This window comes from Lacerta agilis, chromosome 16 (genome assembly GCF_009819535.1).
Source record: "Lacerta agilis isolate rLacAgi1 chromosome 16, rLacAgi1.pri, whole genome shotgun sequence".
NCBI lineage: Eukaryota > Metazoa > Chordata > Lepidosauria > Squamata > Lacertidae > Lacerta > Lacerta agilis.
In genome coordinates, this window is record NC_046327.1 from 5,854,853 (window position 1) to 5,872,468 (window position 17,616).

Consider the following 17,616-nt stretch of genomic DNA (forward strand, 5'->3'; position numbering starts at 1 on the left):
CTGCCAAGCAGGAAACACCATCAAAGCATTCCTGACAGATGGCTGTCAAGCTCCACTTAAATACCTCCAAAGAAGGAGACTCCACCACACTCCTTGGTAGCAAATTCCAAGGTGTGTCCTCCTCTGCACACCTTCCACCTCATCAACATCTTTCTGAAATTATGCTGCCCAGAAATGGACACAGTATTCCAGGTGTGGCCTGACCAAAGCAGAACAGAGTGGTTCTATTACTTCCCTTGATGTGAAAATTATCACGATGATCACAGGGTGACGGTTGCTTCTGACGTTACATTTCTCTGCGCATACTTTGAAAAACATGTATGGAGAAACGGGAGAGAAAATGGCCAAAGATGCATGATGAAGGATTGCGATGGACAACTTGCACATTGTTCCAATGACTCTTTATCACTTGCACATTTCAAGCTAGGGTCAAGCCCTTTCGAAATTAAAGCATATTCAAAAATTAAACTCAAGGGAGCTACAGAAAAAGTGAGCCATTCATGTTCCTTTTTAATCCCATCTCCTCTTGTCTAAATTCAGGATTACCGGATTTTCCGGCGTATAAGACGACTGGGCGTATAAGACGACCCCCAACTTTCCCAGTTAAAATATACAGTTTGAGATATACTCGATCGCAGATTCTCCACCCGGCGTATAAGACGACCCCCAACTTTTGAGAAGATTTTCCTGGATTAAAAAGTAGTCTTATATGCCAGAATATACAGCAAGTGGATATTAGCATAGACTGAGGAATCACAGACTGTACATCCCCAAACTCGGCCTTCCAGATGTTTTGGAAATACACTTCCCATCATCCCTGACCACTGGTCCTGTTAGCTTGGGATGATGGGAGTTGTAGTCCCAAAACATCTGGAGGGCCGAGTTTGGGGATGCCTGCTATAGTCCCTTGTTTCAACACCCATTTCGTCTCTCCAAACTCCAGTTCTGAAGATTATACTTCCATGAAGCCAGACTACGGACTCTCAGCACCCTCCCCAAACTAGAATTCCCAAGCTTCTTTAGCCAGGCCACTTGAGCTGATATAAAGCTGCTGTTTCTATCTTATTTCTATCTTTATTTTCTCTCTCTCTCTCTCTCTACCTTCATCAAGGTGCTCAAGATAACATGGTTATCCCCCCATCAACCCATCGCCCAATGTTATCCTCAAAACAAAAATCGTGAGGTGGGTTAGGCTGAGAAAGTATAAATAGCACAATCTTGCCCACTGAGCTTCATGGCTGAGTAAAGGTTCTACTTGGAAGTAAATTTCACCGGCCCCAGTTCCAAGTAAGCGCACATCAATCCGTAAGATTAACCTACTAAGGATCTACAGCAAGCCACTGCTGAGTTCCCAACTCCCATTAGCCCCAGGCAGCATGGCCAAGGGTCAGAGATTATGGGTGCTGTAGGGCATGGGTAGGCAAACTAAGGCCCGGGGGCTGGATCCGGCCCAATCACCTTATAAATCCGGCCCACGGAAAAGTCCGGGAATCAGCGTGTTTTTACATGGTTAGAATGTGCCCTTTTATTTAAAATGCATCTCTGGGTTATTTGCGGGGCATAGGGATTCGTTCATTTCCCCCCCCCCAAAAAAATGGTCCGGCCCCCCCACAAGGTCTGAGGGACATTGGACCGGCCCCCTGCTGAAAAGGTTTGCTGACCCCTGCTGTAGTGTAACAACTTCTGGAGGGCCACAAGTCCCTCACACATGCTTCAGCCAGACATATGGGATTTTATGTTAAATGCCGGTTAACTGAGCTGAAGTCTCACTTGAGATTAATGCACAGGCAACTATAAGCAGAGAAAAGACCAGTCCAGGCAGGGATTTAAATTAAGCCCTCCAAAGTTTTATTAAATTATGCCCACCCTAATTCCTGTTTGAAGAGTTGCTAAGTTGCCACCAGTTAGGCAGCTGGGACAGGGGCGTACCCAGGATCAAAACTAAGGGGGGGGGCAAGCCATGGTCGTTCAGGTTCAAAAACAAAAACAGCTTCAAAAAACAAAAACAGCTTCAAAAAACAGAAAAACTCCCCCCCCCCCAAACAGAAAGCCACAAATGGCTGAAAAACTCAAGTTTCCCAGGATCCTCAGTCCTCGCAAAGGAACTACTCACCATGCAAGGGAACTCAGTTTGCCAAGCTCCCTTGCAACGATGAATCCCAGCAAATTCAGAAACTGTTCCTCTCTTGCCAGCAGATGTAGCGTGGATACAAAAAAGCAGGCAGACGAGGAAGGATTCGCCCCCTGACACTGCCCAAGTCTCAGCCTGCATCCCCATTTGACCAAGCAGGGTGCAGGCTAGGATCCGCTCTCTGACAGGCACGCCGGAAGAACTCAATTGTTATTGAGATTTTGGGAGGGGGAGAAAGACCAGTCTTGAGCTTTTTTTTTCCTTTTAGGCTGCTGATAACCATTTAAATTTTTTTTGCTTCTGGGGGGGGGGGAAGGTGCCCCACTGCCGTCCCCCCCCCCCCGAGTATGCCCATGAGCTGGGACAATGCAGTAGGAAACGAAGCAGTTTTTGCTTTTGGACCAGTAACAGAAACCTGAAAAGTTAAGTCTAGAACAGAGGTAATTCACAGTCAAATGGGCTCCCTTAGTGGTTTCTCTGTGATGCAACAATAACCTAAATGCATGTAGAAAAAAACAGGGCAGCCTCTTAAAACTCAGGTGCCAAAGACGAGGAAATCGGAAGTTATTAACTGGCTGAGGACCAAACGTTGTGTTAAAAATAAAAAATAAAATAAAATAAAATAAAATAAAATAGGAAATTGAGATCTCAGCACCTGAAGGAATAGCTGTTCCCACCTCAGTTTGCCCCATGTGAAGAAATAAAAAATGGAGGCATTTTTCCATGAGCTATCCAAGGGCTTTTAAGGTAACCAGAGAAAAACCCTTTGCAGTAGTGATGTATTGCAAATCCCGCTCAACAAAGGCCCATCAAGCCCCCATTTTGCTTTCTCTTTGGTGCCAGGAAAATAGTCCCCTACTCTCCCAGACTTCTGGGCTGTATTCGAACATGCTGTCTTATTGACCGTTTTAGTGTGATTTTAAGATTCAATTTTACTGTTATTTGAATGTTCTCATCAACTGGGAACAGTTTGCCTGAAGAACGGCATCATAAAAGTGTAAACTAAACAACGAATAAACAAATAAGGACCTTTTAAGGATGTAGACATGAAGGGATGGGAAATCTCTTCAGATTTTAGATAAGAGCTAACGCTGAACTCTTGTTTGTTTTCTAATCCTAATAATGCACTGGAAATTAATTTTTAAAAATATTATAAACAGAAAGAAGAGAAAAAGAAAATGTGCACTCTCTCTCTCTCCTCTCCTAGGAAGGGCTATGGTCCACTTGAAACTTTGCTAAGTTTTCTGTATGAAGGTAATAAAAAAAAGGAAAGAAAACAAAAACCCATATTTTAATTAAAACTCATTGAACGAAACTGAAAGCAACCAAATCATGTTCCTCAAAGGCATTTGGAATCTTGATGTGGGGAAAAATTCATATCATGATTAATACAAATGTCTCATGTCGAATGAATTCAGGATGGCACGATTTTTATAGGTTTTCCGAAATATATTTAAAGAGACTCCAGGAAGATAAGGCAGTTAGAGCCGCTGGTTCAATCATGGCCTTCGCAACTGGTGGGAACGGCTTCAGCGTTTGCCTCGTGCTGGTGCTCTCCGGCAAACTGGCACAATCCAGCCCTCTACCCAAATGCCCTGTGCTATACACCCGGTGGAACCAAATGATCCAGACCAACTTGAACCATCTCTGCAGGACGGCTGGACAATTTCCCCTCCAATGCATATCTGAGACAACGGACTTCCGGTTCCCTCTGACAGCTCTCGACGCTATGGAGAGCGACGGGGCCGTCATCACCCGCGAGGTTCTCCAGCAGAGCCTCAACGTTCTCGGCAAAGACCACCACCCTTGGGGCGCCTGGAACGCGACGTGCCTCGAGTCCTTGCAGAGCGACCTCTACCAGCAAACCAAACAGCTGGAGGCATGCGCCAAAAAGATGCAGGAGGGGAAGGTGGAGAACTGGGGCAACGGGGCACCATCTCCTTCAACCATAAAAGTAAAGCGGTACTTTCAAAGAATGAACAGTTTCCTAGCCGCCAACCAGCAGAGTCGCTGCGCCTGGGAGCTGGTCCACTTAGAACTGAAAGGCTGCTTTCTGTTCATAACCCAGCTTCTCAACCAGCTCAAGGAGTAAGGTAATATTATTTAAGTCATATTTCCATATACCTTGGCGTAGGAGCTTGGGGGGAGTGCGGGGAGAAGGCTTAAAGTTAGGAGAACTCTGTATTATTATTATTATTATTTTTAGTTAAGAATATTCTCATACGATGCTAAACACAGGGGAACTCTGTCGGAGAAGTCCCACAGAAATGAACAGAACTGGTCAACCGGGATGAATTGGAATCCCATTAAGTTGGAAGGATCTTATAGGTAACCGATTAACAGAAGTTCCTGGTAACCTATATTGACGTATTAACACCCCAAAACCTCAAATATGCTCTTTGGAAACTAGTGGTTGTAGCATCACTCTAAAGAAACAGCTAAAGAAGTCTCATTTACAGCAATGGGAATTGTGGTTTTTTAAAAATGTGAATTGATGGTTGCATAGTATATCAGATATCGCGGCGTGAAGATTAAAGAAAATCTAGTTTTAATCTACAGGTGGGCATAAGGAATTAAAAACTTAGCAACGTATAATTAAAATCACATCCGGTATCCTGAACGTGTATGGTTCCCTTCTTCCGCTTAAATCTGATTATCTACTCATGTGTAGGGTACATTTCAACATGAAAGGTCACGGCAGTCATAGCTGTCAACTTTTCCCTTTTCTTGCGAGGAATCCTATTTGGAATAAGGCAATTTCCCTTAAAAAAAGGGAAAAGTTGACAGCTATCCCAGACTAGTGTAGAAAAAACAAATAATTTTTGGGTTTAATTACAGATAAAAATCTGTAATTTTAAATCAGCTTTAAAAAAATTAAGACAGATTTTGTTTTCAAAAATATATTATGGTGTATATATATATGTGTGTGTGTATTATAGTCTTAAGTGAAATTCTGAATGTAGAACAAATGAGCTAAAGCCTACAATTAAAATCATGACTGTCTATCGAACACCACATTGGGAATGATTGTTATTATTAAAAAATAAGTTAGTAAAGGAAAGGGAGAGGCAGCAAATTCAGGTTCCAATATCAGCAGAGCCATCTAAACAGAGTAGGTGGACCTCCCTGCCTTTAAGTACACACCGTGTACACACACAAGCCAGTAGTCCTTGTTTTCTTGGCTGATGCACAGAGCGAGAATGCGCTTTCCACCAACTCAGGGCAACACAGTTCCACACATCAAGGGGGAAAACTCAAACCACCTCATTAAAAAAAAAAACGAGTAAATGGATGCTCTGAAAGATTCATAGAAGACATGGGCTCCAACCCTACATCCGTGGTTCCCAATGTGGGGCGCACACACCACAGGAGGGGCAATTTGATTTTTAAGGGGGGCAATTCGAGAACGAGTTATTAACAGTTAATGGCCTTTTAGGCTTCTTCCGTGTGAATAGGAGTTCACTTTTTGAATAAGAAGAATTATATGTCATGGGGAAGGGGAGGGTTTGAAGATTTTAAAGATGCTTAGGTGGGGCATGGCCAAAAAAAAGGTTAGGATTCACTGGTCTACCTGATCTGGACATGATCCCTCAGAGACAAGCTGGGGAGTTTTGCTTCAAACGGAGGAGCAAAGAGAAATCCTTTTCCACCCTCTCCCAATATCCCTTAGTTTCTTACATCCTCCACCACAGAAACCCTGTGTTTCTTGGCATTTCCAACACATTTTAGATCCCCTTTTTTATACATTTTAACCAATTTAGGATGTGGTACTATTGATTTACCTTTTTTCCATTATTTGATTGATTGATTGAATTTATATACCATCCTATACCCGCAGGTCTCAGGGCGGTTCACAAAAAAGATCCAACATAAAACCCCACAATACTGAATATTCTGGAGTATAAGACTACTTTTTAATCCAGGAAAATCTTCTCAAAAGTCGGTGGTCGTCTTATACGCCGGGTGGAGAATCTGCGGTCGAGTATATCTCAAACTCTATATTTTAACTGGGAAAGTTGGGGGTCGTCTTATACGCCGGAAAATACGGTATATATAATCAGAATAAAAACAACCACCCAATAACACCCCCTCCCCCCCAAAAAAGAGCCACATTTTAAAAGGCAATAGCTGCTTTCTCTTCCTTAAGGACGTTTCTGAACATCTGCAGCCGAATCCAATGCATTTTGCTCAGAGTAAATCCAACCATGTTTGGAGAGGGGTCTTTCTTCCAGATGAAGCAGGCCAGGATTGGAAACTTAACCTTAGAATCCTAGAATTGTAGAGTTGGAGTGGACGACCGGGGTCATCTAGTTCAGGGGTCAGCAACCTTTTTCAGCCGTGGGCCGGTCCACCATCCCTTATAGACCATGTGGTGGGCTGGACTATATTTGGGGGGGGGGGATGAAAAAGGGCCAGACTATATTTTGAACAATTTTTTGAATGAATCCCTACGCCCCAGAAATAACGCAAAGATGCATTTTAAATAAGACACATTCTATTCATGTAAAAGCATGTCGATTCCTGGACCGTCCGCAGGACAGATTTAGAAGGCCATTGGGCCAGATCCAGCCCCCCCCCCCGCCTTAGGTTGCTTACCCCTGATCTAGTTCAACCCCTTGCAATGCAGGAGTCTTTTGCCCATGCTGGGGCTCAAACCATCAAATGGGAAGTTGTTTCCTCGCATGTGAACAGGGGGTCGTCACAAACAAATCTGCCTCTTTTTCCTAAGCAGGCTTAATTCTGCTCTGCAAAAGGCATGTACGGTTGTAAGAGCAAAGGTTTAACGATTAAGCTCCTTGGTTATACTAAAGGCTGTATTTAGTTGCAAACCATTATGCGAAAGCAATCAGTTGGCATGCGTGCTTATCTAGCAAATATACGAATTGCAAAATGGGAAACCTGATTTAAGGCTAAAGTCTAAATCACTTCCCTTGGGATCTTTCAAATCGTGTTTTTAAAAAAATCAACAATTCAAAAATCTTTCCACTGTCCTATATACCATATTTACTGTACGGTTTCCTGTTCTTTAGAGTATCAAGTTTTGTATCTGTGTTATTCTTAGCATTTTTCAAAGCATCGTTTAAAATATATATGATGATAATAAGTGATATTTATAGAGAACAATTGTTCAAAGCACTTCACATAACTTACACCAGGGTTGCAGCATTGTAGAACTGATATGAAAAGCATAGCTTGGAGTTGTCGTTTTCTTTAAACTGCAAAATGCAGTTGCTATGAGGCCTGAGACAGGTTTGGGTTTAGTCCTTTCCTCCCATGACATGGCCCCGATGAACGCCCCCCCCCCCCCGCCCCAAAGCTGTAATTTGGTATAGGAGGAAATCTTCCGTAACTTTTGCAACAGCTTCGTTGAGATACACCAGCATAGAATCATAGAATCCTAGAGTTGGAAGAGACCCCAAGGGCCATCCAGTCCAACCCCCTGCCAAGCAGGAAACACCATCAAAGCATTCCTGACAGGTGGCTGTCAAGCCTCTGCTTAAAGACCTCCAAAGAAGGAGACTCCACCACACTCCTTGGTAGCAAATTCCACTGCCAAACAGCTCTCACTGTCAGGAAGTTCTTCCTAATGTTTAGGTGGAATCTTCTTTCTTGTAGTTTGAATCTATTGCTCCGTGTCCACTTCTCTGGAGCAGCAGAAAACAACCTTTCACCCTCCTCTATATGACATCCTTTTATATATTTGAACATGGCTATCATATCACCCCTTAACCTTCTCTTCTCCAGGCTAAACATACCCAGCTCCCTAAGCCGTTCCTCATAAGGCATCATTTCCAGGCCTTAACAATGCCTTATGAGGAACGGCTTAGGGAGCTGGGTATGTTTAGCCTGGAGAAGAGAAGGTTGAGGGGTGACCTTTTTATTGAGAATTGGGTTGAGAACCCCAAAGGCCAACTAGCTTGCTTGTGACTAAGAAGGAGATACAGTGATACTTTGGTTCTCAAACGCATTGGTACTCAAGAGACTTGGAACCCAAACACTGCAATCTCAGAAGTAAGTGTTCCGGTTTGCGAACTTTTTTCGGAAGCCCAACATGCTCCGTTTTCCGTGTTACACTTTTGATTTGTGTGCCACACTTCCGTTTGGAGTGTTATGCTAAGGTCAGTCTGTTTTTGCTATTTATTTTGTGTTTTTGTGGCTCGTGTGTGTGTTTGTGACTGTGTAGAACCCAGTTACAGGTAGGTAGCTGTGTTGGTCTGCCATAGTCAAAACAAAATAAAAAATAAAAAAAATCCTTCCAGTAGCACCTTAGAGACCAACTAAGTTTGTTCTTGGTATGAGCTTTTGTGTATGAAAGTACAAAAGTATGAGCTTTCATGTGCATGCACACTTCTTCAGATACACTGAAACAGAAGTCACCAGACCCTTATATATAGTGAGAGAATGATTGATTGTGTGACTGCAGTACATTGTTTATTGCTTTCATGCTATGGATCAATGGTCTCGTTACATAGTAAAATCCATGTTCAATTGCTGATTTAAGGGGTTTTTAGAAGTCTGGAACGGATTAATCCGTTTTGCATTACTTTCTATGGGAAAGCGCGCCTTGGTTTTGGAACGCTTTGGGTTTTGGAACGGACTTCCGGAACGGATTAAGTTGGAGAACCAAGGTACCACTGTACTTACAAATAGAAGAAGAAGAAGAGTTTGGATTTGATATCCCGCTTTTCACTAGCCAAAGGAGTCTCAAAGCGGCTAACATTCTCCTTTCCCTTCCTCCCCCACAACAAACACTCTGTGGGGTGAGTGGGGCTGAGAGACTCCAGAGAAGTGTGACTAGCTCAAGGTCACCCAGCAGCTGCATATGGAGGAGCGGAGACGCGAACCCGGTTCCCCAGATTACGAGTCTACCGCTCTTAACCACTACACCACACTGGCTCCCACATTGGCACATAGGACTTCTCAAACCACACTCCTAGCTCCTGCAGACCACCAGCACTTCTATACTGAAGGGATGTCCAAATGTCCACTGGGTACCTTAGTTGAGCTTTCCATAGATGGCTTCAGAGATAACACAAAGTGTAAGACGTGAGAGACTCGAGCGTCTCATGACCTAGCTTCTGCGGCGGAGCATCTAATTTGCATACAGAAGGTTCCCGGGTTCAATCCTCAGCATCTCAACATGGTTCTGGGAGAGAGCACCGTCTGTTATTCTGGAAAGCCGTGGCCAATCAATGCAGGCAATACTGAACTAAATGGACCAATGGTCTGACTCAGGTTAAGGCAGATTCCAACCTTCCTAGAAGCTGGTTGTAACAGATGAGGATAGGGAGGAAGCCGATCTGCCGAATCAACGAACAGGTTATATAAAATATCCTGGAAGTCCTATATTTTTATATTTGTCTGACTTAAGATTTGTCAGATACGTTCAGTAACAGCAAACGGGTCAAGGGGGAAGGGGAGGTTTTCAAGACAGGACAGAGTAATCCCTGAGAAATTCAAATTCTGCAATCATAGGAGCACAGGAACCTGAGGAACACAAAAGGGAGTCAGAGCAGAGGTCTATTTAATCCAATTTTGCCTACGCTGATTGTCAGTGGCTTTCGGGTAGAGGGCATTCTCAGCTGGAGATGCCAGAGGATGAACCTGGGGAAGGAAGGTGTGTGAAAAGAAGGTGCTCTACCACTGAGAAACAGCCCCTCATTTATTAGCATTAAGTTTTAGCCTTGTTATAATTACCTGTGAATTTGTTTTTTAATCTGTGAGCAAGTCCTTCAAAGCCTGCGAACCTTCCACCCCACTGTAAATTGATAACAACGCTACCTCTGGGCTTTTGGTCAGCTTTAACCCAGTGATTTCTGCTATCTCCTGAAACACCCTTGGCCAGAAAAACTGCACGTATTTACACTCCCACCACATGTGAACGTAATTCCCGGCTCACAGCTGCACGAATTACGATTAGGAAGTGGAAGGGGCAAGCAGAATTTGTTTGTGGAATTTGTACCGTTAAAACGGAAAGGGGTCAAACCACCATAAGAGGTGTTGAAGTATTGGGAGGCTGGATAGTTACAATGGAATGGTCTCGGTCAGTGCTTTTTTCTGTTTAGGGGTACTCTCATTTTGACTCAAGAAAGTCACAATTTTACAGTTCAAATTGGGGGAAATAAATGCAGCAAATGGACAAAAGTACAAAGATTTACAAAATGTTTAGGGGTATGCGTACCCATGCGTCCCCACCCGAAAAAAAGCACCGGTCTTGGTCTTGGGGTACACATTTTTATTCTCATTTACCGGTATATATGATTATTACTTTGTCTGTCTCTCGCTATAAAAGCCATCTTTTACACACTTATGAATACTGAGAGCACCTGGCCGGCCAGTTAAGGACAGAGAACGCTGACTAGAAGCAAGAAGCAAAGCTGTTGTTACAGCGGTCAAAATCTGCCAGGCGCCGGGCACATTTTGCACCTGGCCATTGGCCACTTGCGACCAGGATGGCGCCGTACGTCTCCACTACCCTGTTTCTCATAAAATAAGACGTGCCTATAAAATAAGCCATGGCAGGATTTTCAAGCATTCACAAAATATAAGACATACCCCCAAAATAAGCCATAGTGCTGGGCGCAGTTCTAGAGGGCGCCAAAGAAGAGGAAGAGGCCTGTCGGGTTGGCACCCAGACCCGGATGTTGCTGCTGGTGCACCCCCGTCATAACGCCCAGCAACCCAGCAAGAGCCGCAGCGCGCGCCGCCTGGAGCCACGAGCCATCGGGACCCAGCAAGAGCCGCCTCCTCCTCCTGTTGACTTCCAGAGGCCCGGGGCGCTCAGCGCAGCGCTGCTGGAAGCCGACCTGGCAAGCCTCCTCCTCCTGCTGCTGTGACTCGGGGCGCTCCGTGCGGCGCTGCTGGGCGCTGACCCGGCAAGCCGCCTCCTCCCTCTTCCTCCTGCCGCGGCTCGGGGTGCTCCGTGCGGCGCTGCTGGGCACTTTGTCAGTACTTCAGCAGCAGCAGCAACAGCCAGTTCCAGGCGCCAAGCCGCAGCAGGAAGAGGAGGAGGCTTGCCAGCTCGGCACTCACCGCCCCGAGCCTCCGGGAGCCAGCAGGAAGAGGAGGTGGCCTGCCGGGTCGGCGCCCGAGACAGCTGGACCAAGCAGCAGCAATGCCGGCCGCGGCAGGAGGAAGCAGGTGCCCAGAACTATACGGTACTTAATAAAAAAAATAAGACACCCCCGAAAATAAGCCATAGGCTTATTTTCTTAAGTAAAATAAATATAAGACGGTGTCTTATTTTTGGAGAAACACTGGTATCTGGAGTCGCACGCCTGGGGATCCTTGGATCTGGACTGTCCTCACACACTAGCAAAGCACCCTGTAGAATTCTTTCCATTATATTTTATCTGCACCATCAGAACGAATTTCAGGAACCAAAAAGTCATATTGATAAATACTACTTTCCAGCCCGTCTGGCCCCAAAATGGCAACTAGACGTTCCGTTCTGGCAACTGCAACCTTGGTTTAAGGAGCCATTTGGCCCCAGCTTATATATCTGAGTTTCTAACACTGTGTCCATGTGGTCTTTATTCTTAATTCACTGAAATAACGGCACTAACGCAAAAAAATCCCCCACCTTTTCTTTTCCCCTGGGAACAGGTGAAAGAAGCCCTTGCTCATCAATTTGTTTCAAGTGACCTCAACGGGATAGAGACACTGAAAACCGTGTCCACAACATTCAGGGAGCAACAACTGTGACCAGCTTCACCAATTCTAATTTTTTGCTGCCGCTGCTAATTCCACCAGGTTTGCATTTACAGATGAACAAAAGAAAAACACCCAGGCAGACGAGTTGGTCAACCAAATAATCCTCTGCACCATTCGTTTATTAATTATGTGCGGACATTAAGCATTTCTATTGCACTTCTAATATGCACAGCGCTTTAAGAATCCTTGGCTAAACTGAGTCTCACATGCAAAAATCACAATGCTGGAAAAACTGTGAAGCCATCCAATGCCTCTACATAGCTCCATCCTTATTTCAGACAATATGATATATCGGTGTATCGCAATGTTTAGCTGGCGACATACCACAATGTTGAAAAACAGGTATCCCCCTATGCATTTACCTGGGAGTAAACTCCGCAGAACACAAGGGCTTTGTTTTGTTCCAGATTGTCCAGTAAGTCTCCTGGCATTACAGGAATTTTCTTCCCTTTAATTCTGTAACCAGTAGACATCTAGCCAAACGCACAATTTGCCTTCAGTCTAAACTTAATACGGCTTTGCAACAACGCGTCAGATCAGTAGAACCGCACGACGTTATTTCGTATTTTGACGGTTCGCTCCAATCAAAGAGCTCGACCTGTTTTACTAAACCTGTAATTTAAACTTGGTGAAGCAGAGAAGTATAATTCCATTCTACGCTTGCTTCATTTTTAAAACTAATCTAAATCAGGGATTTGTTAAGTTTTGGAATGACTCACAGCTGGGTGGAGTTCTGTTGTGGGAGAGAAGATGCTGAGGAAGAAGGTAAAGGCAATTTGGGCACTTTTCGATCCCAAGCGATGAAAACAAGTTAATAGATCCATCTCCTACGAGACACCGGGAATCACAGCGATATGTTTCAATATGCCCCAACAACAACTTGCCGGTGAAGCAGCATGCAGAAGGACTGAACTCTCTGGTCATCTTCAGAGGTCTTCTTCATCAGCAGGAACGAACCGCACACACCGGCCCACTGCGGCCATCGCCCTGTGAAACGGCCTTACAGACCAAATTGGACCCCCTTGTGTGCCAAAGTTGGAGGTCACCCTCCCTGTGCAACATCCCTGGTTTATTTAACAAACTGTACGTACCATTAGATGGGACGCGGGTGGCGCTGTCTAAACCACAGAGCCTAGGCCTTGCTGATCAGAAGGTCGGCGGTTCAAATCCCCGCAACGGGGTGAGCTCCCATTGCTCGGTCCCAGCTCCTGCCCACTTAGCAGTTCGAAAGCACATCAAAGTGCAAGTAGATAAATAGGTACCGCTCCGGCAGGAAGGTAAATGGCATTTCCGTGCGCTGCTCTGGTTCGCCAGAAGCAGCTTAGTCATGCTTGCCACCTGACCCGGAAGCACAGCTGTCAACTTTTCCCTTTTCTTGCGAGGAATCCTATTCGGAATAAGGGAATTTCCCTTTAAAAAAAAAAGGAAGAAGTTGACAGCTATGCCCAGAAGCTGTACACTGGCTCCCTCGGCCAGTAAAGCGAGATGAGCGCCGCAACCCCAGAGTTGTCCGCGACTGGACCTAACGGTCAGGGGTCCCTTTACCTATACGTGCCATTAGGTTGAAATAGAACCTCTAAGCAGTTTACGAGAAATAGTAAAATCACCTTTGAAAAAATGACAAAAATTAAAAACATTTACAGATACTTAAAACCAGCAATAAAAGAGCTTAAAACACAATTGACATCTACTTTTCTGGATAGGCTTGCCCAAACCAAAATGTTTTAAGGAGGCGCCCCAAAACAGAACAGCAAAGGAATCTGCCTAATGTCAATAGGCGAGGACTTCCTAAGTTTATGTTGTGTCACAAATACACACACACACAACGAGCATTATGCGGCACCAGTTGATCAGATCCAGTGGGCTACACTCTGGCCCAAACCAGTTATTTATTAAATTTGTATAACCGGCAAGGGAGGGCATTGCAACCCCCCTGCCTGCAGTCCACCCATCATATCCCCTGCAGGAAGGGTGGGACTGATGGATATTGGAGACAGCCACACGGCTGCCATGGAGAACACAAAGTTGTGTGATGCCCAGGGCCATCTCATCATAGGGGCTGGGTGGCACGGTGCACCAGGGCGCCAGGCCCCCCAGGGGCGCCCCCGCAAGCCCGTCGGCGTACCGGGCGCTCCCTCCCCAACCCGCGCCTGCCGGCGAGTTGCAAGCCAGCTGCCCTCTGGAGCCCCAGCTGGAGCGCTGGGAAGGGCGCGCAAAGCCCAGCGCCGTTCCAGCGCCACGCCCCTCATCCCCCGCTCGTCCACCTCCCTCCCGCGCTGGCCGCCCCTCGGGGGATGAGGGACGTGGCGCTGGAGCGGTGCGGGGCTTTGCGCGCCCTTCCCAGCGCTCCAGCTGGGGCTCCGGAGGGCGGGCGGCTTGCAGCGCCACGCCCCTCATCCCCCGCTCGCCCACCCCCCTCCCGAGGGGTGGCCATCGCGGGAGGGAGGTGGGCGGAGAGGTGGCCTACCGGGGGCGCCGAGGGATCGTCGCGCCAGGGCAACTGATCCCTTTAAGGCGGCCCTGGTGATGCCCCAATGGCGGCCTCTGCATGGGATCCTGAAGTCAACCAGAGCTATCGGTCCTGGGGTTCTCCCAACACCACGCCAGAATAATGGACAGGCAAATGCTTTTCCTGAAGAGCTACCATGAGGATAAGAGTCGGGGATGCTGGGATCACATCACTTTCCCATCCACAGCCTAGCGACCGAGCGACATCTCTCCGAGGGCTGGATTTCACCCAGACATCTCCCGTTTCTGCCCTCTGAAGCTATAATTTGGCACACCCCCTGCGCAGGTATCGAGCCTGCTGAGCTAAATCCCTTCCCCATGGACTGGTTCATTTTGGAGGTGTCATCTAAAGTTAAGCAGGGCATGTTTTAGAAACAGACTCCCACTTTCAGCTAGGGTCAACACGCGGAAGCAAATTTCTAACTCAAGGGTCACCAACCTTTCGGGGTCCATGGGCACAACTGAAAGCAGGAGAAAATGTTGGCAACGCACAAACGCTGCACCAAATGTGGGTGCAATGAAAGGACTCTGTGGGCCCACACATTCTAGCTTTATTGTTATTTATTAAATTTGTATGCCACCTTCCATCCATTGATCTCAGGGACAGGGCCGTCTTAAGGGGATCGGCCGCCCTGGTGCGACGATCCCTCGGCGCCCCCGGTGGGCCGCCTCTCCGCCCACCTCCCTCCCGCGCTGGCCGCCCCTCGGGAGGGGGGGGTGGGTGAGCGGGAGATGAGGGGCGTGGCGCTGCAAGCCGCCCGCCCTCTGGAGCCCCAGCTGGAGCGCTGGGAAGGGTGCACAAAGCCCCGCACTGCTCCAGCGCCACGCCCCTCATCCCCCGAGGGGTGGCCAGCGCGGGAGGGAGGTGGGCGAGCGGGGGATGAGGGGCGTGGCACTGGAGCGGTGTGGGGCTTTGCGCACCCTTCCCAGCGCTCCAGCTGGGGCTCCGAAGGGCAGCTGGCTTGCAGCTCGCCCGCCGGCACGCGGGTTGGGGAGGGGGTGCCTGGTATGCCGGCGGGCTCATGGGGGCGCCCCTGAGGGGCCTGGTGCCCTGGTGCACCGCGCCATCCAGCCCCTATGACGAGGCGGCCCTGCTCAGGGAGGTTCACAAGAGAAAAACACAAGATAAAAAAAGAAAAACACAAAATGTGCAACAAAAGCAAGACTAAGAGCAAAAACTCCCCTCCCACAAGACATTTAATCAGCCCAAGGCCTTGCTGAAGAGGAACGCTTTCGCTTGGCACCTAAAGGTGGCAGCCAAACTTCCCAAGGGAGAACATTCCACAGATGGGGAGCCACTGCAGGAAAGGTCCTGTTCTCTGGGCCTCTCGTGGAGGTGGCACACAAAGAAGGACCTCAGATTATGATTGCAGGTCCTGGGTCGGTTCATATGGAAAGAGGCGGTCCTTGAAGCACTGCAGTCCTGAGTCGTTTATGGCTTTATATGTCAAAACCAGCCCTTTGAATTGGGCCCGGAATCTAATTGGCAGCCCCTGAAGTCGGACCAGGATTGGTGTAATATGCTCAAACCGTCTTGATCCGGTGAGCAACCTGGCCGCTGAATTCTGCACCAGTTGATGTTTCGTCTTCAGAGGAAGTTCTACATGTAACGCATTGCAGTAATCTAACCTCGAGGTTACCGAAGTGTAGACAACGGTAGTTAGGCTGTCCCTGACCAGAGAGGGATGCAGCTGGGTAACCAGCCGAAGCTGGTGGAAGGCTTGATAATGAACTGAGCAGGCAAGTGTGAGGTTCCTCTGCCCAACTCAGCTGTCAGGGCTGCGTGGATCCTGTCCAAAAAGCTGTAACTGGGCTTCCTCTGCAAGGTCAGTGGGATTACTGCTTTCTGAAGCATGCACAGATACTGGAAAAGCAGTCTTCGAAACGCAGATCTATAATCTAATCACCAAATGGCACCTTAAACCTAGGTTACAGTTGCCGCATAGCAATGTCTAGGCAACTTTTTTTGCTATGAATTATTATTATTATTATTATTATTATTATTATTATTATTTCCATTTCAACAACACTTTATATTTTAAAGAACAAATCTCAAGGCAGTTTACAACGCCATCCAATAAAACAATCCGGAATAAAAGGAAGTCAAGCTTCAAGGAAAATAGTTCAGATCTTTCTCCAAGTGACATTTTTGCTTTCCCAGGTCGCCAACTTGGAATCCAGAGATTCCCCAAACGGTCGCCATCGGACCCACACCAGTGGCAAAACGCGCCTGGCTAATTTCTAACACTGTCCCAGGATCGGTGTCAACATTCGGTTGGTTGGTTACAAATACTGAATGCGGTGGTTGAAATCTCCATTCGGCCCTGGGTTTTTTTTGTGTGGAGGGGCGCAGGGAGAAGTGAGATTACTCAGCAGCAAACGAACAACAACAACAACAGCACCAAGCGATGTTTTCGAAAGAACTAATATGGGTTAATTAGCTCTGCACACCTGCATTACCACACAGCTTGTCACGTCCGCTCTGGAAGAAACTCAGGCTCCTGCGTAGGCTACTAAAAGGCCTGTAATGGCCACCCGTTTTCCAACTCAGCATTTTCGCAATTAAAAGTAATTGCCACTGGACACCCATGATTACAGAGCGGTCCCCCGGGTGCCCTATTTGTTTTGCCCTCGCTGGAAAAAACAACAACAAGGACGTGGCCTGCCCCCACGACCTGCCCAGCAAGAACAACAACAACAGCAAGGCAACTCACCTTCCACATTTCCCAGGCTTTAGTCGGAAACCCGTCTAGCTGCACCGGCCTCCTGGACTGCTTTTCTGACATGCAAACGGGCGCCTGGGTTCGGCTCAGCCGTACACTTGCAGCCTCCAGTTTACATAATAACCGTGTGTCACTTCCATTTGCAATGAGCTTCGGCCGGGAGGTGACAAACAGGTCACCGATCCCCGGGGCTTCGGCTCTGCGCCCGTTCCCCCTCTCGCGGAGGAAACGAAGGGAGGGGGCTTCCATTTTGAGATTCCCGCCATGTGGCGTCACAGAGGCGACGGGGGCTAAGAGCTGTTGCGAAAAGGCCCATCTTCCCCGGCCCTTTTGTCAGAGACACCCTTGCGGGACACACCGTGTTTCCTCTCCAGCTTTCGCCACCCTCCATAAATACAAACCCAACCTACTCGGAAGTAGCAGACCTGGAATAACCAGTCCCCCTCGAGGCAGCAAAATCAGAGCTCCCTCAGGCGGCAAATCCTTTAAGCGGGGAATAAACAAGACAGCACAGAAAAACCCTCTTGGCCACTTGGGATT

General features: G+C 47.3%; 2 protein-coding genes across 3 annotated transcripts in view; one reads left to right on the top strand and one right to left on the bottom strand.

The window, feature by feature from the left end:
- The window catches only part of MOB3B (MOB kinase activator 3B), a 101,029-nt gene extending 83,941 nt beyond the window's left edge, over positions 1–17,088 (bottom strand). Inside the window, exon 1 of one of the 2 annotated variants that reach the window (XM_033173503.1) lies at positions 17,068–17,088. The gene's annotated coding sequence lies outside the window, so the exon portion shown is untranslated. The remainder of the gene's footprint in view (positions 1–17,067) is intronic. The other variant, XM_033173502.1, reaches the window with a different exon arrangement.
- On the top strand, positions 3,633–4,223 carry IFNK (interferon kappa). The gene has a single exon (XM_033173776.1). It carries the CDS (start codon positions 3,633–3,635, stop codon positions 4,221–4,223), a length of 591 nt encoding a protein of 196 aa, XP_033029667.1.
- Positions 17,089–17,616: the final 528 nt, after the last annotated feature.

Bases quoted from the DNA above. Each gene is read 5' to 3' on its own strand.
- IFNK (XM_033173776.1), top strand. From the start codon at position 3,633: ATGGCCTTCGCAACTGGTGGGAACGGCTTCAGCGTTTGCCTCGTGCTG.